Source organism: Oreochromis niloticus, linkage group LG15 (genome assembly GCF_001858045.2).
Source record: "Oreochromis niloticus isolate F11D_XX linkage group LG15, O_niloticus_UMD_NMBU, whole genome shotgun sequence".
Taxonomy (NCBI): Eukaryota; Metazoa; Chordata; class Actinopteri; order Cichliformes; family Cichlidae; genus Oreochromis; species Oreochromis niloticus.
Genome location: NC_031980.2, coordinates 37,950,691 through 37,965,683, shown reverse-complemented (window position 1 = coordinate 37,965,683; position 14,993 = coordinate 37,950,691). Strand labels below are relative to the sequence as shown.

Here is a 14,993-nt window from a genome sequence, read left to right as displayed (position 1 = left end):
AATATGTTAACTCTGTTTTGTATGTTGTCTAAAGGAATTTGGTGTAGCTTGGGTGAGGAGATTACTTTTATCACCGGCAGGAAGTCACATACACAGAGACACACACACAGTGCTTTGACTGTTACGACTCACCCACACCTACACGCACACTCACTCATGTGCACTCACATAGACATACGGGTACGCGCACACACAGGCACTCACGTGCTCATGCATACACACACAGACACAGAGTTTGCAGCACACCATGCACTCTCAGAAATAGGGGTACCAAAGTGTACCAAAAAGGGTACAAATGCTTGTCGCTGGGGGTGTTCCTTTTTGAGGGACATTTCTGTACCCTTTAGGCTTGGTACATTTTTGTACCTTATGAAGTTGTACCATCTGAAGTACAATCATGTACTTTCCTAAGACATAAATGTACCTTCAAACTATAGTACAGAAATGTTCCCTTGAAAAGGGTACAATAGGGTACCTATGAGGGTACCCCCCCAGCGACAACCTTTTTCGTACCTAAAGAGACAAAAATGTACCCCCAATAGTCCAAAATATTTGGTTATTTAACCATTTATTTTCGATAATAGAATCACATCAAAGCATTTAAACAACCACAGGAATACATCCTTGATTACATTCGTATATTGCCATAGGACATGTCAAGAAAAATACATTCATTTAAAAAAAGTAAACAATCACATAAAGACATTAAACACCTGAACACAATGTTTTGATGGATCACAGAGATGGCATGTATTTAAAAACTGTCCACACAAATGTTTTGCTCTACTTCAACAAGCCAGAATATATATATGTCATATATATAGACAAAGTGGAAAATGTGCTTGCAATCACGTCACACAGAATACCTCAAGGACACAAACAGCCTATCATCAACTAAATAGGTGTCTAGAGCTTGAAAGTCTAATTCATTTCCTGGACTGAACAGGATCCAGTCATTGTCAACTGCCACTTGATAAGCATGGAAATGACATTCATAAGTGCAAGGAAGTAACAGTTTCCCACACAATACCCAACAAGTATCAACATTCAAAATATACTTGATTTTAAAGAATATAGGTATGGCTTCAGTGTGTACATGGCCAACTACAAAAACATCCTCAAGTTCATATTTGACACTGCTGACAGATATAGCAGACACACGCTGAAGCACTTTATCCTGAAAATGCACATCTGTAAAACTTTTGTTCATTTCCAGAGCATTCTGTAAGTCACCTGGCAGAGATGAAAATGGCACACTGACACTTGTGCTGAGTGAATGTTCAAAGTCAACAAGCAACCTATCTGAAGAAAACTCCCAGCACTGTTTCATTTGATCTTCTCCTTGAAGATGGATGGCAAGAGAAGAAGTGCCCCCTTGAAGTCAATTCCTAGGTCATACAGATGCAAATGCACTTCATTAGATTTTGATAGCATGCAAATTCCCATTAACATGCTCTTGACATGGCACTATGGTACATCAATTATCTTTGGAAGAGAGAGCAAATGAATTGTCACAAAATTTACTATTTGTATGAGGTCAAATTAGCACCTGTAATGTCTTCAGCCAGTGCATTCTCTCTTGCCTCCATGTAGACCTTCTTCAGTGGCAAATCCTTGGTCATTTGAAGAACATTTTGAAGAACAGCAGTGAAGTTTTCGCTAAAGCGGCGACAGATGTTGTCTTGGCAGGGATGCATTAAATCAACCTCATCACACAACTGGAAATGAAAAGAACAAAATAGACAAAAGAATGACATTTTACATTGAGGATTTAAACTTTTGACATGTTTAAAGACACAGAATGGAGATAAATGTAAAGTGCTTTAACCCTTGAACAAAAATTCTAAAGATAATAAACAGATTGATTAATCAGTTAGTACAGAAAATAATAATCAGATTTAGAGACAAAAAAATCATTAGCTGTTTCCCCAATCATCTTAACAATTCTTACCCCTGCAGATGTCCCCAGGAATGGATCTCTCTTTAATAGGTCCACAGTACACATTCCTTCAGCTACCTCTCGACGTCTCCATGCAAAGGTTTTTGTCATGCGGTCTTTCACCAGTGCTGTGTCAGGATGTAGCTTCTTGTGCTGATCATTTAGCACCTTGATATGAGCATCAACGGAGGCTGCATCTTCCCCCACAAAGCACGAATCCTTTGTCAAAGCAGATATCAGTATTATCATAAGTAAAATCTGATAAGTTAATGTTACTCGAAATACGGTAATTTGTACACCAAATGCTTTGAAAAAAATGCAAAAATGTTGAATAGTGTTAGCAGAGCTGCTCTGGGCAGCGTTATGGCATAATAATGTTGAGGGAGAATAAAAAGTCAACACACATATCTCATTCCTGACGGAGGACTCGTCCACTACACCTCTCCAGTCCATTCACAAAGTCACTGCATAGTGAGGCATGGATAGGTGGTGGGCGGAGCCTTTTACCGTCATTTTATTAAGACGCAAAGTACAAACACCTGTGGGCACAATCCAACACCCCCACTTGTACACAGGTTAGGGAAAAACAATCCTCCGGAAAAAAAACATCTTACATTCCAAACACAAATACAGAGAATTTGTCTAACTTAGACTTTGAAACTGGTTTCGTCATCATATCTGCTACCATTGACTCAGTTGGACAGTAATCAATGAGCACTTTCCTTTCATGTACAGCTGACCTTATAAAATGATATTTCACATCAATGTGTTTACATCTTTGTCTGTTCACTGGATTTTTTGACAAAGCAATTGTTCCCTGATTGTCCTCCAATATCATAGGTATTTCATACTCAAACTCATCAAGATCTTGAATCAAATAAGTCAAATACATACATTCCTGAATTGTTGCTGCTAATGCCATGTATTCGGCTTCACAAGTTGATAGTGCTGTAGTTGTCTGCTTTTTGGTTTTCCATGATATCAAAGGACCATTTTCATTTAGGCTTACACAATAACCTGTCATACTGCGTCTATCAGAAACATCGGATGCCCAATCTGCATCACTGTATGCTTGTAGACCTAGTTTTCCACTTGAACATTTCCTAAAACACAGTTCTTTTCCTTGACTACCTTTTAGATACCTCAGAACATGTTTCACTGCTGTCCAATCATCAACAGTTGGCGCATTGAAATGTTGTGACAGTTTGCTGACAACATAGCTTAAATCAGGTCGCGTACAGTAGCTCAGATAAATAAGACATCCTACCGCTTCACGATATCTCCTCACATCTGGTAATGTCTCGACTTTATCAGAATGAGTCCATTTCTGTTCACAGGGTGTTAACCTTGGCTTACTGTTTTGCATGTTAAATCTTTTTAAAATGTTCTCAATATATATTTCCTGTGACATTTTGACACATTCTTTTTCTTGAAGAAAATCTATTCCTAGAAAATGGTTAAGTTTCCCCAGATCTTTCATTTGGAATTTAGAAGAGAGCATTTCTTTCACGCCTGAAAGCACATTTTCATTGTTAGCTGCAATGAGTAAATCATCCACCCACACTATGATGATTACTTTTTCACTTTCAGTTTCTTTTGAATACACACAATGATCAGCAATATTTTGTCTAAATCCACAACTGCTTAAATAGTCATGTAAGGTTTGGTTCCAATTACGACCCGATTGCTTCAGCCCATAAAGTGATTTCTTTAGTCTATACACCAGTTTATTAGTCTCACTTGATTCTGTCTCAAAACCTTCTGGTTGTTGTATATATATTTCTTCATTTATTGGTGCGTGTAGATAGGCGGTTTTTACATCCATCTGGTGAACCAACATATCATCCTGAACCACTTTCTGCATCAAAACTCTCACACTCGATAAGTTAGCAGTCGGTGAAAAAGTCTCCTCATAATCAACTCCTTTTGTTTGACTAAAACCTTTAGCCACAAATCGAGCTTTATATCTGTCTGATCCGTCTGAGTTCTTTTTAACGGCATAAACCCATTTACCCCCCACTGCTTTCTTACCCTCTGGTAAAGTGGTTAAAGTAAATGTGTCATTCTCCTTAAGGGATTGAATTTCTTCATTCATCGCTTTTTCCCATTCTTTTGACTCACTTGACACAATAGCTTCGCTAAATGATGTGGGTATTTCACACAACAATCTGTAGCAATAATCAACACTGATTTGCATCTGTTCATTTTCACACTCTTTCACATCCGTGATATAATCACTCAAATAATCAGGTCTCTTTCTGATTCTGGATGGATAACGTGTAGCTCCAGCATCTACCTTATCCTCAGTTTTAACCTCGGACTCAGTTTGACTGCTTTCACTACCATCTGGAATGTCCTCATCCTTCATCTGTTTGGGTTCACCATCTTTTCTGGATTCATAAACCTCATCTTCATACATCTGATCACTCTGTGTTTGTTGATCCATTGTTGCGGGATTTAGTATTTTTATCAATCTGTGCTTTTCATCCTTCCCGGTTTTTGGGAAATAGATCAAATATGCTGGACTATGTTTGTCATATCCCAAGAAAACACCTTTATCGCATCTTGGATCCAGCTTTCCCCTATTTTGTTTATAAGCATAGCACAATGATCCGAATTTTTTCATTCTAGAAAGATCAGGTCTTTTTCCAGTTAACATCTTATACGCTGTCTGACCTGTGCGTTTGTTAAAACATCGGTTCCTAATCACTCCCGCGGTTTGTACTGCATATGGCCATAAAGACTTTGGCAATTCGCTCTCAACTAACATGCATCTCGCCATGTCAAAAAGTGTACGCCAGTTCCTCTCTGCTGTTCCGTTTTGATGAGGCGAATATGGCGCCGAAGTTTCCTGCCTAATGCCGTGTCTACTTAATAAATCTCTGAACTGTCTGCTTGTAAATTCAGTTCCATTATCAGAACGAATGCACTTGATTTTCCCATATGACGCCACATCTGCAATAAATCTTTCAGTTGCTTGAGTTGTATCACTTTTGTGTTTCAAATTATATACAAATGTTGCACCTGAATAATCATCAACAAACGACAAAACAAACTTAAACCCTTCTTTAGAGTTTGGCGTAATCGGACCAGCTAAATCCGTATGTACCAACTCTAATGCTGCCCTGGCCTTTTCATCTGGTTCTCGGTTCCTAGTTTGAGTAAACTTCCCTTGTATACAGGCTTCACATTGCATATTTTTGTTGATTTTACCCTTAATTTCCATTCCATCAACGACATTTTGCAGATTTTGAACATCCTCATAATTAGTGTCCTAGAATTTCATGCCACGTTTGCATATCAAAACATCCATTACATTTATCTTCAAACTCTTGCACAGTGTTTATAAAGAACAGTCTCTCGTGTTCATATATAGGGAATTTTGTTCCATCAACATGTTTAAGAAAACTGTCCCCGTGTTTGAAAACCACAGTGGCTCCGTTACTAGTAGCTGCTTTTACTGACAAAATGTCCTGTGGGAACGATGGAATGTAGAGTGCTTGTTTCAATGTTACCTTGTGGCTGCGTCCTTTACTGTCAAACATACTTATCTCAGCATCTCCTCGCCGCTTTGCAGCTCCTCTGCTCCGCCTTCCGTCAGCCAACTCTACACAATGAGCCTCGGGTCGAAATGTGTCATCAAAAGTCTTAAAACTCTCGATCTTCGTAAAGATATGTGACGTCGCTCCCGTATCCACCAGTAGCTGGTTATTCAGCATCTCTTGGCCGCCGTCCGGGACCCTCTGGGGTTCGGAGCCCGTCTTGAACGCGTAGTCCTTCTCCACGACCCCTCTCGCTTCATCCCGTCTTAGCTTCCTTCTACAGGTCGCATCTTTGTGCGTACTACTCCGGCAAAAACTGCACCATACTCTGGATCGGCACGTTCTTGCAGTGTGTCCCTTTAGTCCACATTTAAAACACACAATCTCATTATCCTTTGATCTTCGGTCATCTGCTCGCCATGAAGTAGAATCCTGGTCTGATTGCACTTTTGTCCTCATTACGTTGTCATCAGTTACAGCGGCACGCATTCTCTCGGTTTCTTCATAACTTCTGAGTTTTACTTTAAACTCTGAAAATGTGATTTTTGCTTCGCTCTGTGTAACGTGCACAATCAGGGGTTTAAACGTCTCTGGTAGACCTTTCATTATCATTGCGATCAGAAGTCCATCAGTTAGTGACTCACCCGCATTTTTTAACGCTGTGATAATTGCTTCTGCTCGGATAATATAGTCCGTCACACTTTCATTCTTTTCATTTGTGAGAGAAGTAAGTTCGGTGTACAGACTTATGATCCTTGGCTTGCCCACTCCTGCATAATGACCTCTCAAAATTTTTAGGGCTTTCCGTCCGTCATCAACTGCATCTCTCATAACTAATGATAAACTTTTGTCATCCAGAAATTGTATCAACTCTGCATATGCTTCTGCATTTTTGTCATCATCTTCACCATCGGCTTCTTCATCACCCTCAGCCTTTAAGATGACATCTTTCAAACCTTGTAGTCTGAGATGACCAAGGAACTTCGTTTCCCATATCTCATATTTCCTTTCATCTCCATCGAATTGCAAACGGGAATATCGACTGCCCGACTCTACCGTGCGTTTACTCATGATGCACAAAAACGCTTACTCACTCAATCGTGCCAAACTTTTAACACCTGCCGGTAACTTGCGGTTTCAGGAAACGCTGCCCTTCCTTTGGCAGTTACAGGATCTCTTTGCTGCTGCTCTGGGCCCATAACCTGTTAGCAGAGCTGCTCTGGGCAGCGTTATGGCATAATAATGTTGAGGGAGAATAAAAAGTCAACACACATATCTCATTCCTGACGGAGGACTCGTCCACTACACCTCTCCAGTCCATTCACAAAGTCACTGCATAGTGAGGCATGGATAGGTGGTGGGCGGAGCCTTTTACCGTCATTTTATTAAGACGCAAAGTACAAACACCTGTGGGCACAATCCAACAAATAGGAATTGCAAGTTGAGCTGACTTTTGTTAAATCAACTGTGAAGTTCCTTTTTCTATGTTAATGTTATCTGTTAACATGTTTCTTTCAATTAATGTTTACTTTTAGCTTTACAGTGAACATAATAAGACTACATATGTTACCTTAGCTCTTAGAGGCTGAGGGTGTGAGGACTTACGAGAGAGGGCTTCAGTCTCTTCAGACAGGAGCTGTTGGATTCCTCTGTGGTCCGATGTTTCTGCGTGCGTCCAAACTTTTCTTTAACCCGGTTCACTTCTTCGTTGCTGATTAGGGGAGCCCGTTCTGCTTTGAACTTTCTCTTGAGTTGGCTGTGCCAGGTGTCCTAGTTGTTTCAAATGTATATAAGTAGTTAATTATGCTTACTTTATATTAATATAATCTATAAAAGAAACAAAAAAGGAGAGGTACTCACATAACCATTTCCGTGTACATCTCTTAAGAAAGGATACTTCACAATCAGGGCTTTGGTGACCTGGATGTAGTCTGAGTGGGTTGGGTACCTGTTTCAAACATAAGAAAAACAACACACAGTACACTGATTATGTGTGCCTATGCCAAGAGGCACACATATTACTATTCCTCGGATTTATTATGTGTGCCTATGCCAAGAGGCACACATATTACTATTCGTCGGATTTATTATGTGTGCCTATGACAAGAGGCACACATATTACTATTCGTCGGATTTATTATGTGTGCCTATGCCAAGAGGCACACATATTACTATTCCTCGGATTTATTATTATTATTATTATTATGTGTGCCTATGCCAGGAGGCACACATATTACTATTCCTCGGATTTATTATTATTATTATGTGTGCCTATGCCAAGAGGCACACATATTACTATTCCTCGGATTTATTATTATTATTCTTCAGTTTCCGCCTGAAATTTTGCAGCGAATCTCGCCCCGCAGTTTTCAGACAAGCTTCATATATGTTACCTCATTTTGTGCGGCTGGATCTGGAATGGTGTGCTATGACTTTTGGTGTTTATGACTATTATAGTTTTTGAAATATTAATATTTTAGTGAAAATTTTCCCGCGCTCCTCTGCCAAACAGTTTTGACAATAGGGTTACATATGTTAGATCATTTTGTGCGGCTGGAGCTGGACTACTATGGTACGACTTTTGGTGTTCATGACTTTTATAGTTTTTTAAATATTAATATTTTAGTGCAAATTTAGAAAGATTCTACTTTTGGCGCCATAGAAACAGACTTCATTTGTGGTGTCTTGGCTCTCTCTAGTGGTATACCCGGAGTAGTACAGGCGAAAAGATCTATCCTTGGCCCAAAACTCCATATCCCACAATTCATAGCACGCCTCTACAGAGGCCTCTACCGAGTCAAACAATGGCGGCCACCACTTCGTTTTCTATGTCTTTTATTCGTGTTTCTAGGTCACAAACTAAACTTTTAAGACATTTTCAGGCGAGAATATAGGTGTGTAAACTTCAAATATCTGCTCGTTTTATCAAGACATCCCATATTAGCAAGAGTTGTCTTATGTGTTGCTGATAGCCAGCCGGCTAGCATAGCGCCGCTAGCATAGCTAGCTAGCGCTGCTAGCGACCCTCAAAGCACCCAGGCTGGGCTTATAGTGACGCGGCTAAAATTTGTTGCAACACCCGATCGCTCGCCAAGTCTGTGTTTTAGCTGGACTCATTTTTCGCTTATATGGGCCGATGATGGTGGTCGATGTGGAAAAAATAACTGAGTTGTTTGGTGGTGGAGCTAGCCGGAGCTACAACAGAGGGCAGCTATCCACCGGTGTGTGACAGAAAGGACATGCCGCGAACCACACATAGGAGGTGGGGCAGGCCACCGCCGATCGACCGGTGGTTGCTAACCTGGAGGTCAATCGTGGATCAGGGAAAGCGAAGGTGGTTGCTAACCTGGAGGTCAATCGTGGATCAGGGAAAGCGAAGGCAGGAGCTGAGGGGTGAACTGAATTTCAGGTAAGAAGTTATGAACTGCACTCTATTTGGGTCAGATATAAACAGAGTTTAGGTGTAGTTTATTTTCGTTGTGCTGACCTTTTACAATCGTACTGCATGCTAGCTAGCACGACAGCTGTGTGCGCGGTAAGTTACTGATGTTGAACTTTATTATATTCATAAGGGTTGGTTCGTCAGAGTTGCCGTACAAACGGAATCGTCCCACATTCAGAGAAAACATTACGATTTATTCTGTCGTTACGAAGCCTCCCCTGTCATTCTCTCGCCAGTTGCAACTTCACTCATGAAACTGATCAACGATCGGCTTTTCGCTCTTGTTTATCGCGCTAAAGAACAGCAGCACGTTTAAGCTTGATCAGCTGTTGTTAGAATTCATTTGATTTTAATTTCTAGCAGCTCCTTCAGTGGGAGACTGCGGCACCCACGGTGTGGGATGGAGAGATTTCGCAGGTCTTTCCTCCCCACTGCTGTCAGACTCCACAACAAAGACTTTAACTGATCAAACACACACATGTGCAATAACACTAAGTGCAATAATCTTCCTGGCATCGTTGTATTTTTTACTCAGTTGTATATAGCATTTGTATTCTATTTTTATCTTATTGTATATTTTATTCTATTTTATTCTACTGTATATAGTATTTTATTTTATTCTATTCTGTACAGTTGTGTACTGTATTTATTCTTATTTTATTTTATTCTAATTTTTGCTTCATAACTTTTGCACTGTCCACTTCCTGCTGTGACAAAACAAATTTCCCACATGTGGGACTAATAAAGGTTATCTTATCTTATCTTAGTATCAGCTGATGTTTGCTGGGGCACAGCTGTAGAAGCGGCTGGTCCAAACCAGGAGATGTCCTTACTGAATCATCAGAGCTGAACTGGTGATGGAGAAACAGGTTTACCCTTTAGGTGACATGAATGAGTTGAAGGGAAGTTATGAACTGTTTCTGACAGACAAATATACACCAAGCTCCTGTTTTTGTGTAGCTGACAGCTGGTAACTGTGCAGGGGCGGATCTAGCAAAGCTTTTGCCAGGGGGCCAGGTAGGGCATTAACAGGGAAAGGGGGACACAAAGATATACTTTTCTTTCTTACTCTCATATAAAATATTTAGCTTTTTATTAAATAGTTATCTGCATCTTACAACCACAGTTTGTATAATAATACACAAGATTGGCTGTAGACCATTGTTAATCATTCAGAACACTGTGTAAAAATAACAAAAAACAAAAAGTGAATGCACAGCCGGCTGTGTGGGTAAACCAACCATGTGTGAAAAGTGGTCCATAATGTAATGCTTCAAAGCGTGTTCATGCAAAAATTGTCGGGTCTGCCGTGGTACAATGGGACTTCTGCTCATGAACCTGTGTGCACAGCGTCTGCAAATCGGCGCTGTACGAAGTAACTTCATCTTTACACAAAACTGTAAGCTGTCATCTGTGAAGCGTGAGCGGTGTTTGTTTTTACCATAGTTCATGGTGGAGAATGGCTGCTCTTCTGAGTTTTGCTCTCTGTAGCTGTATGAATGGCAAACTACAGTGATTAGCAGCGGCATAGGCACACATAAAATTTCTTCTGAAATTTTCGCTTTCTAGTTATGTGTGCCTATGACAAGAGGCACACATATTACTATTCGTCGGATTTATTATTATTATGTGTGCCTATGGAAAGAGGCACACATATTACTATTCGTCGGATTTATTATTATGTGTGCCTATGGAAAGAGGCACACATATTACTATTCGTCGGATTTATTATGTGTGCCTATGCCAAGAGGCACACATATTACTATTCGTCGGATTTATTATTCTTATTATTATTATTCTCCATCTTCCGCCTAAATTTCGGCACGTATCACGCCCCGCAGTTTTGAGACAAGCTTCATATATGTTACCTCATTTTGTGCGGCCGGATCTGGAATGGTGTGCTATGACTTTTGGTGTTTATGAATTTTATAGTTTTTTTAAATATTAATATTTTAGTGAAAATTTTCCCGCGCTCCTCTGCCAAACAGTTTTGACATTAGGATTACATATGTTAGATCATTTTGTGCGGCTGGAGCTGGACTATTATGTTGTGACTTTTGGTGTTTATGACTTTTATAGTTTTTTAAATATTAATATTTTAGTACAAATTTAGGCCAATTCATCTTTTGGCGCCAAATAAACAGACTTCATTTGTGGTGTCTTGGCTCTCTCTAGTGGTATACCGGGAGTAGTACAGCCGAAAAGATTTATCCTTGTGTTGAAAACTCCATATCCCACAATTCATAGCACGCCTCTACAGAGTGAACAATGGCGGCCACCACTTCGTTTTATATGTCTTTTATTCGTGTTTCTAGGTCACAAAATAAACGTTTAAGATATTTTCAGGCGAGAATGTAGGTGTGTAAACTTCAAATATCTGCTTGTTTTATCAAGACATCCCATATTTAGCGACAGTGCTCTGACGACGTCGGTCCTGCCTGACAGCTAGCCGGCTACCTAGCTAGCTGCCGCACTTGGCTGCAAATGGATAGCGAGGGGACTCTCTCTGTCGTTTCACCTCCCCGGTCTCTCGCAAATGCTCGCACAGAATCGGAGTTACAGCTGGATGTGGAAAAATAACTGAGTTGTTTGGTGGTGCTATAATGCGGAGCTACAACAGTGGGCAGCTATCCACCGGTGTATGACAGAAAGGACATGCCGCGACCGCCGATCGACCGGTGTTTGCTAACGCGGAGGTCAATCGTGGATCAGGGAAAGCGAAGGCAGGAGCATGAGGTGAACTGAATTTCAGGTAAGAAGTTATGACCTGCACTCTATTTGGGTCAGATATAAACCGAGTTTAGGTGTAGTTTATTTAGCAGCAGTTCTCTTACGTGTTGCTGATAGCCGGCTAGCTAGCTAGCGCCGCTAGCATAGTTAGCTAGCACCGCTAGCGACCCTTCGTGAAAAGCACCCAGGCTTGGCTTATATTGAGGCGGGTGAAACTCGTGTCAGCACCCGGTCGCTCGCCGACAGTATGTGTTTTAGCTGGACTTATTTTCGTTTATATGGACCGATGATTTATTTATTTATTCATTTTAGTAACGGTATAAACAGTGAAAGGTGGTGGATTGGCCAGATGTAAACTTCAAATATCTGCTCGTGTTACCAAGACATCCCATATTAGCTCTGATGTTTTCGGTGCCTGCAAAGAGCTAGACAGGTAGCTAGCTAACCCGAGCTGGCTGTCTTTTTGACTCAGGGTCATAGCTGGACTTATTTTTCGTTTTTATGAGCCGATGAGGGTTTTTTTTTAGTAACGGTACAAACAGTGAAAGGCGGTGGATTGTCCAGATGCTGGTCGATGTGGAAAAAATAACTGAATTGTTTGGTAGTCGCTGACGCGGAGCTACAACCGAGGGCAGCTATCCACCGGTGTGTGTCAGAAAGAACATGCGGGGAACGAGGCGGCGAGGTGACCGCCGATCGACCGGTGGTAGATCGTGGATCAGGGAAACCGAAGGCAGGAGAAGCAGGCGGCTGCCGGTCGGAGCGTGAGGTGAACTGAATTTCAGGTAAGAAGTTATGACCTGCACTCTATTTGGGTCAGATATAAACCGAGTTTAGGTGTAGTTTATTTTCGTTGTGCTGACTTTTTACAATCAGTTATAATAACTCGTACTGCGTGGTAGCTAGCACGATGGAGTTTCTATACAGCTGTGTGCGCGCTAAGTTACTGATGTTGAACTTTATGACAGCCTCCCCTGTCATTCTCTCGCCTGTTCAAACTTCAGTCATGAAACTGATCAATGATCGGCTTTTCTCTCTTGTTTGTTTATCGCGCTAAACAACAGCAGCACGTTTAAGCTTGATCAGCTGTTGTTAGAATTCATTTGATTTTAATTTCTAGTATCAGCTGATGTTTGCTGGAGCCACAGCTGTAGAAGCGGCTGGTCGAAACCAGGAGATGACCTTACTGAATCATCAGAGCTGAACTGGTGATGGAGAAACAGGTTTACCTTTTTTTTAGGTGACATGAATGAGTTGAAGGGAAGTTATGAACTGTTTCTGAGAGAAATAAACACCAAGCTCCTTTTTTTATTTAGCTGACAGCTGGTAACTGTGCAGGGGCGGATCTAGCAAAGCTTTTGCCAGGGGGCCAGGTAGGGCATTAACAGAGAAAGGTGGACACAAAGATATACTTTTCTTTCTTACTCTCATACAGGGAGTGCAGAATTATTAGGCAAGTTGTATTTTTGAGGAATAATTTTATTATTGAACAACAACCATGTTCTCAATGAACCCAAAAAACACATTAATATCAAAGCTGAATGTTTTCGGAAGTAGTTTTTAGTTTGTGTTTAGTTTTAGCTATTTTAGGGGGATATCTGTGTGTGCAGGTGACTATTACTGTGCATAATTATTAGGCAACTTAACAAAAAACAAATATATACCCATTTCAATTATTTATTTTCACCACTGAAACCAATATAACATCTCCACATTCACAAATATACATTTCTGACATTCAAAAACAAAACAAAAACAAATCAGCGACCAATATAGCCACCTTTCTTTGCAAGGACACTCAAAAGCCTGCCATCCATGGATTCTGTCAGTGTTTTGATCTGTTCACCATCAACATTGCGTGCAGCAGCAACCACAGCCTCCCAGACACTGTTCAGAGAGGTGTACTGTTTTCCCTCCTTGTAAATCTCACATTTGATGATGGACCACAGGTTCTCAATGGGGTTCAGATCAGGTGAACAAGGAGGCCATGTCATTAGTTTTTCTTCTTTTATACCCTTTCTTGCCAGCCACGCTGTGGAGTACTTGGACGCGTGTGATGGAGCATTGTCCTGCATGAAAATCATGTTTTTCTTGAAGGATGCAGACTTCTTCCTGTACCACTGCTTGAAGAAGGTGTCTTCCAGAAACTTGCAGTAGGACTGGGAGTTGAGCTTGACGCCATCCTCAACCCGAAAAGGCCCCACAAGCTCACCTTTGATGATACCAGCCCAAACCAGTACTCCACCTCCACCTTGCTGGCGTCTGAGTGGGACTGGAGCTCTCTGCCCTTTACCAATCCAGCCACGGGCCCATCCATCTGGCCCATCAAGACTCACTCTCATTTCATCAGTCCATAAAACCTTAGAAAAATCAGTCTTGAGATATTTCTTGGCCCAGTCTTGACGTTTCAGCTTGTGTGTCTTGTTCAGTGGTGGTCGTCTTTCAGCCTTTCTTACCTTGGCCATGTCTCTGAGTATTGCACACCTTGTGCTTTTGGGCACTCCAGTGATGTTGCAGCTCTGAAATATGGCCAAACTGGTGGCAAGTGGCATCTTGGCAGCTGCACGCTTGACTTTTCTCAGTTCATGGGCAGTTATTTTGCACCTTGGTTTTTCCACACGCTTCTTGCGACCCTGTTGACTATTTTGAATGAAACGCTTGATTGTTCGATGATCACGCTTCAGAAGCTTTGCAATTTTAAGACTGCTGCATGCCTCTGCAAGATATCTCACTATTTTTGACTTTTCTGAGCCTGTCAAGTCCTTCTTTTGACCCATTTTGCCAAAGGAAAGGAAGTTGCCTAATAATTATGCACACCTGATATAGGGTGTTGATGTCATTAGACCATACCCCTTCTCATTACAGAGATGCACATCACCTAATATGCTTAATTGGTAGTAGGCTTTCGAGCCTATACAGCTTGGAGTAAGACAACATGCATGAAGAGGATGATGTGGACAAAATACTCATTTGCCTAATAATTCTGCACTCCCTGTATAAAATATTTAGCTTTTATTAAATAGTTATCTGAATCTTACAACCAAAGTTTGTATAATAATACACAAGATTGGCTGTAGACCATTGTTCATCATTCAGAACACTGTGTAAAAATAACAAAAAACAAAAAGTGAATGCAAAAGTGCATAAATATTTATTTTACGTGTTTGATATGTGTGGCGGGGCGTGGTCTGCAGTGCCGCTGCAGGGGAGGTGGACCCACCTGAGGGGCATCTGCAATCACACCTCTCGGGCGTAGTCTGTGCTCTCTCGGCTGTTTTTTGGGTGTGTGTCGGGCTGTGAGTTGAAAAGCTACAGCTGGCTGGGAGGGTACACCAACCAT

The 14,993-nt window shown here is 41.1% G+C and overlaps 1 protein-coding gene across 1 annotated transcript in view; it reads right to left on the bottom strand.

Annotated features, from left to right (window-relative positions):
* Positions 1 to 542: 542 nt before the first annotated feature.
* Positions 543 to 14,993, bottom strand: part of LOC109199851 (uncharacterized) — a 30,961-nt gene continuing 16,510 nt past the window's right edge. Inside the window, exons 2-6 of the mRNA XM_025898653.1 lie at positions 7,342 to 7,429; positions 7,087 to 7,251; positions 1,952 to 2,158; positions 1,550 to 1,718; positions 543 to 1,388 (exon numbers count right to left, since the gene is read on the bottom strand). Coding sequence (XP_025754438.1) covers positions 1,327 to 1,388; positions 1,550 to 1,718; positions 1,952 to 2,158; positions 7,087 to 7,251; positions 7,342 to 7,429 — 691 coding nt within the window. The 3' untranslated portion in view covers positions 543 to 1,326. The remainder of the gene's footprint in view (positions 1,389 to 1,549; positions 1,719 to 1,951; positions 2,159 to 7,086; positions 7,252 to 7,341; positions 7,430 to 14,993) is intronic.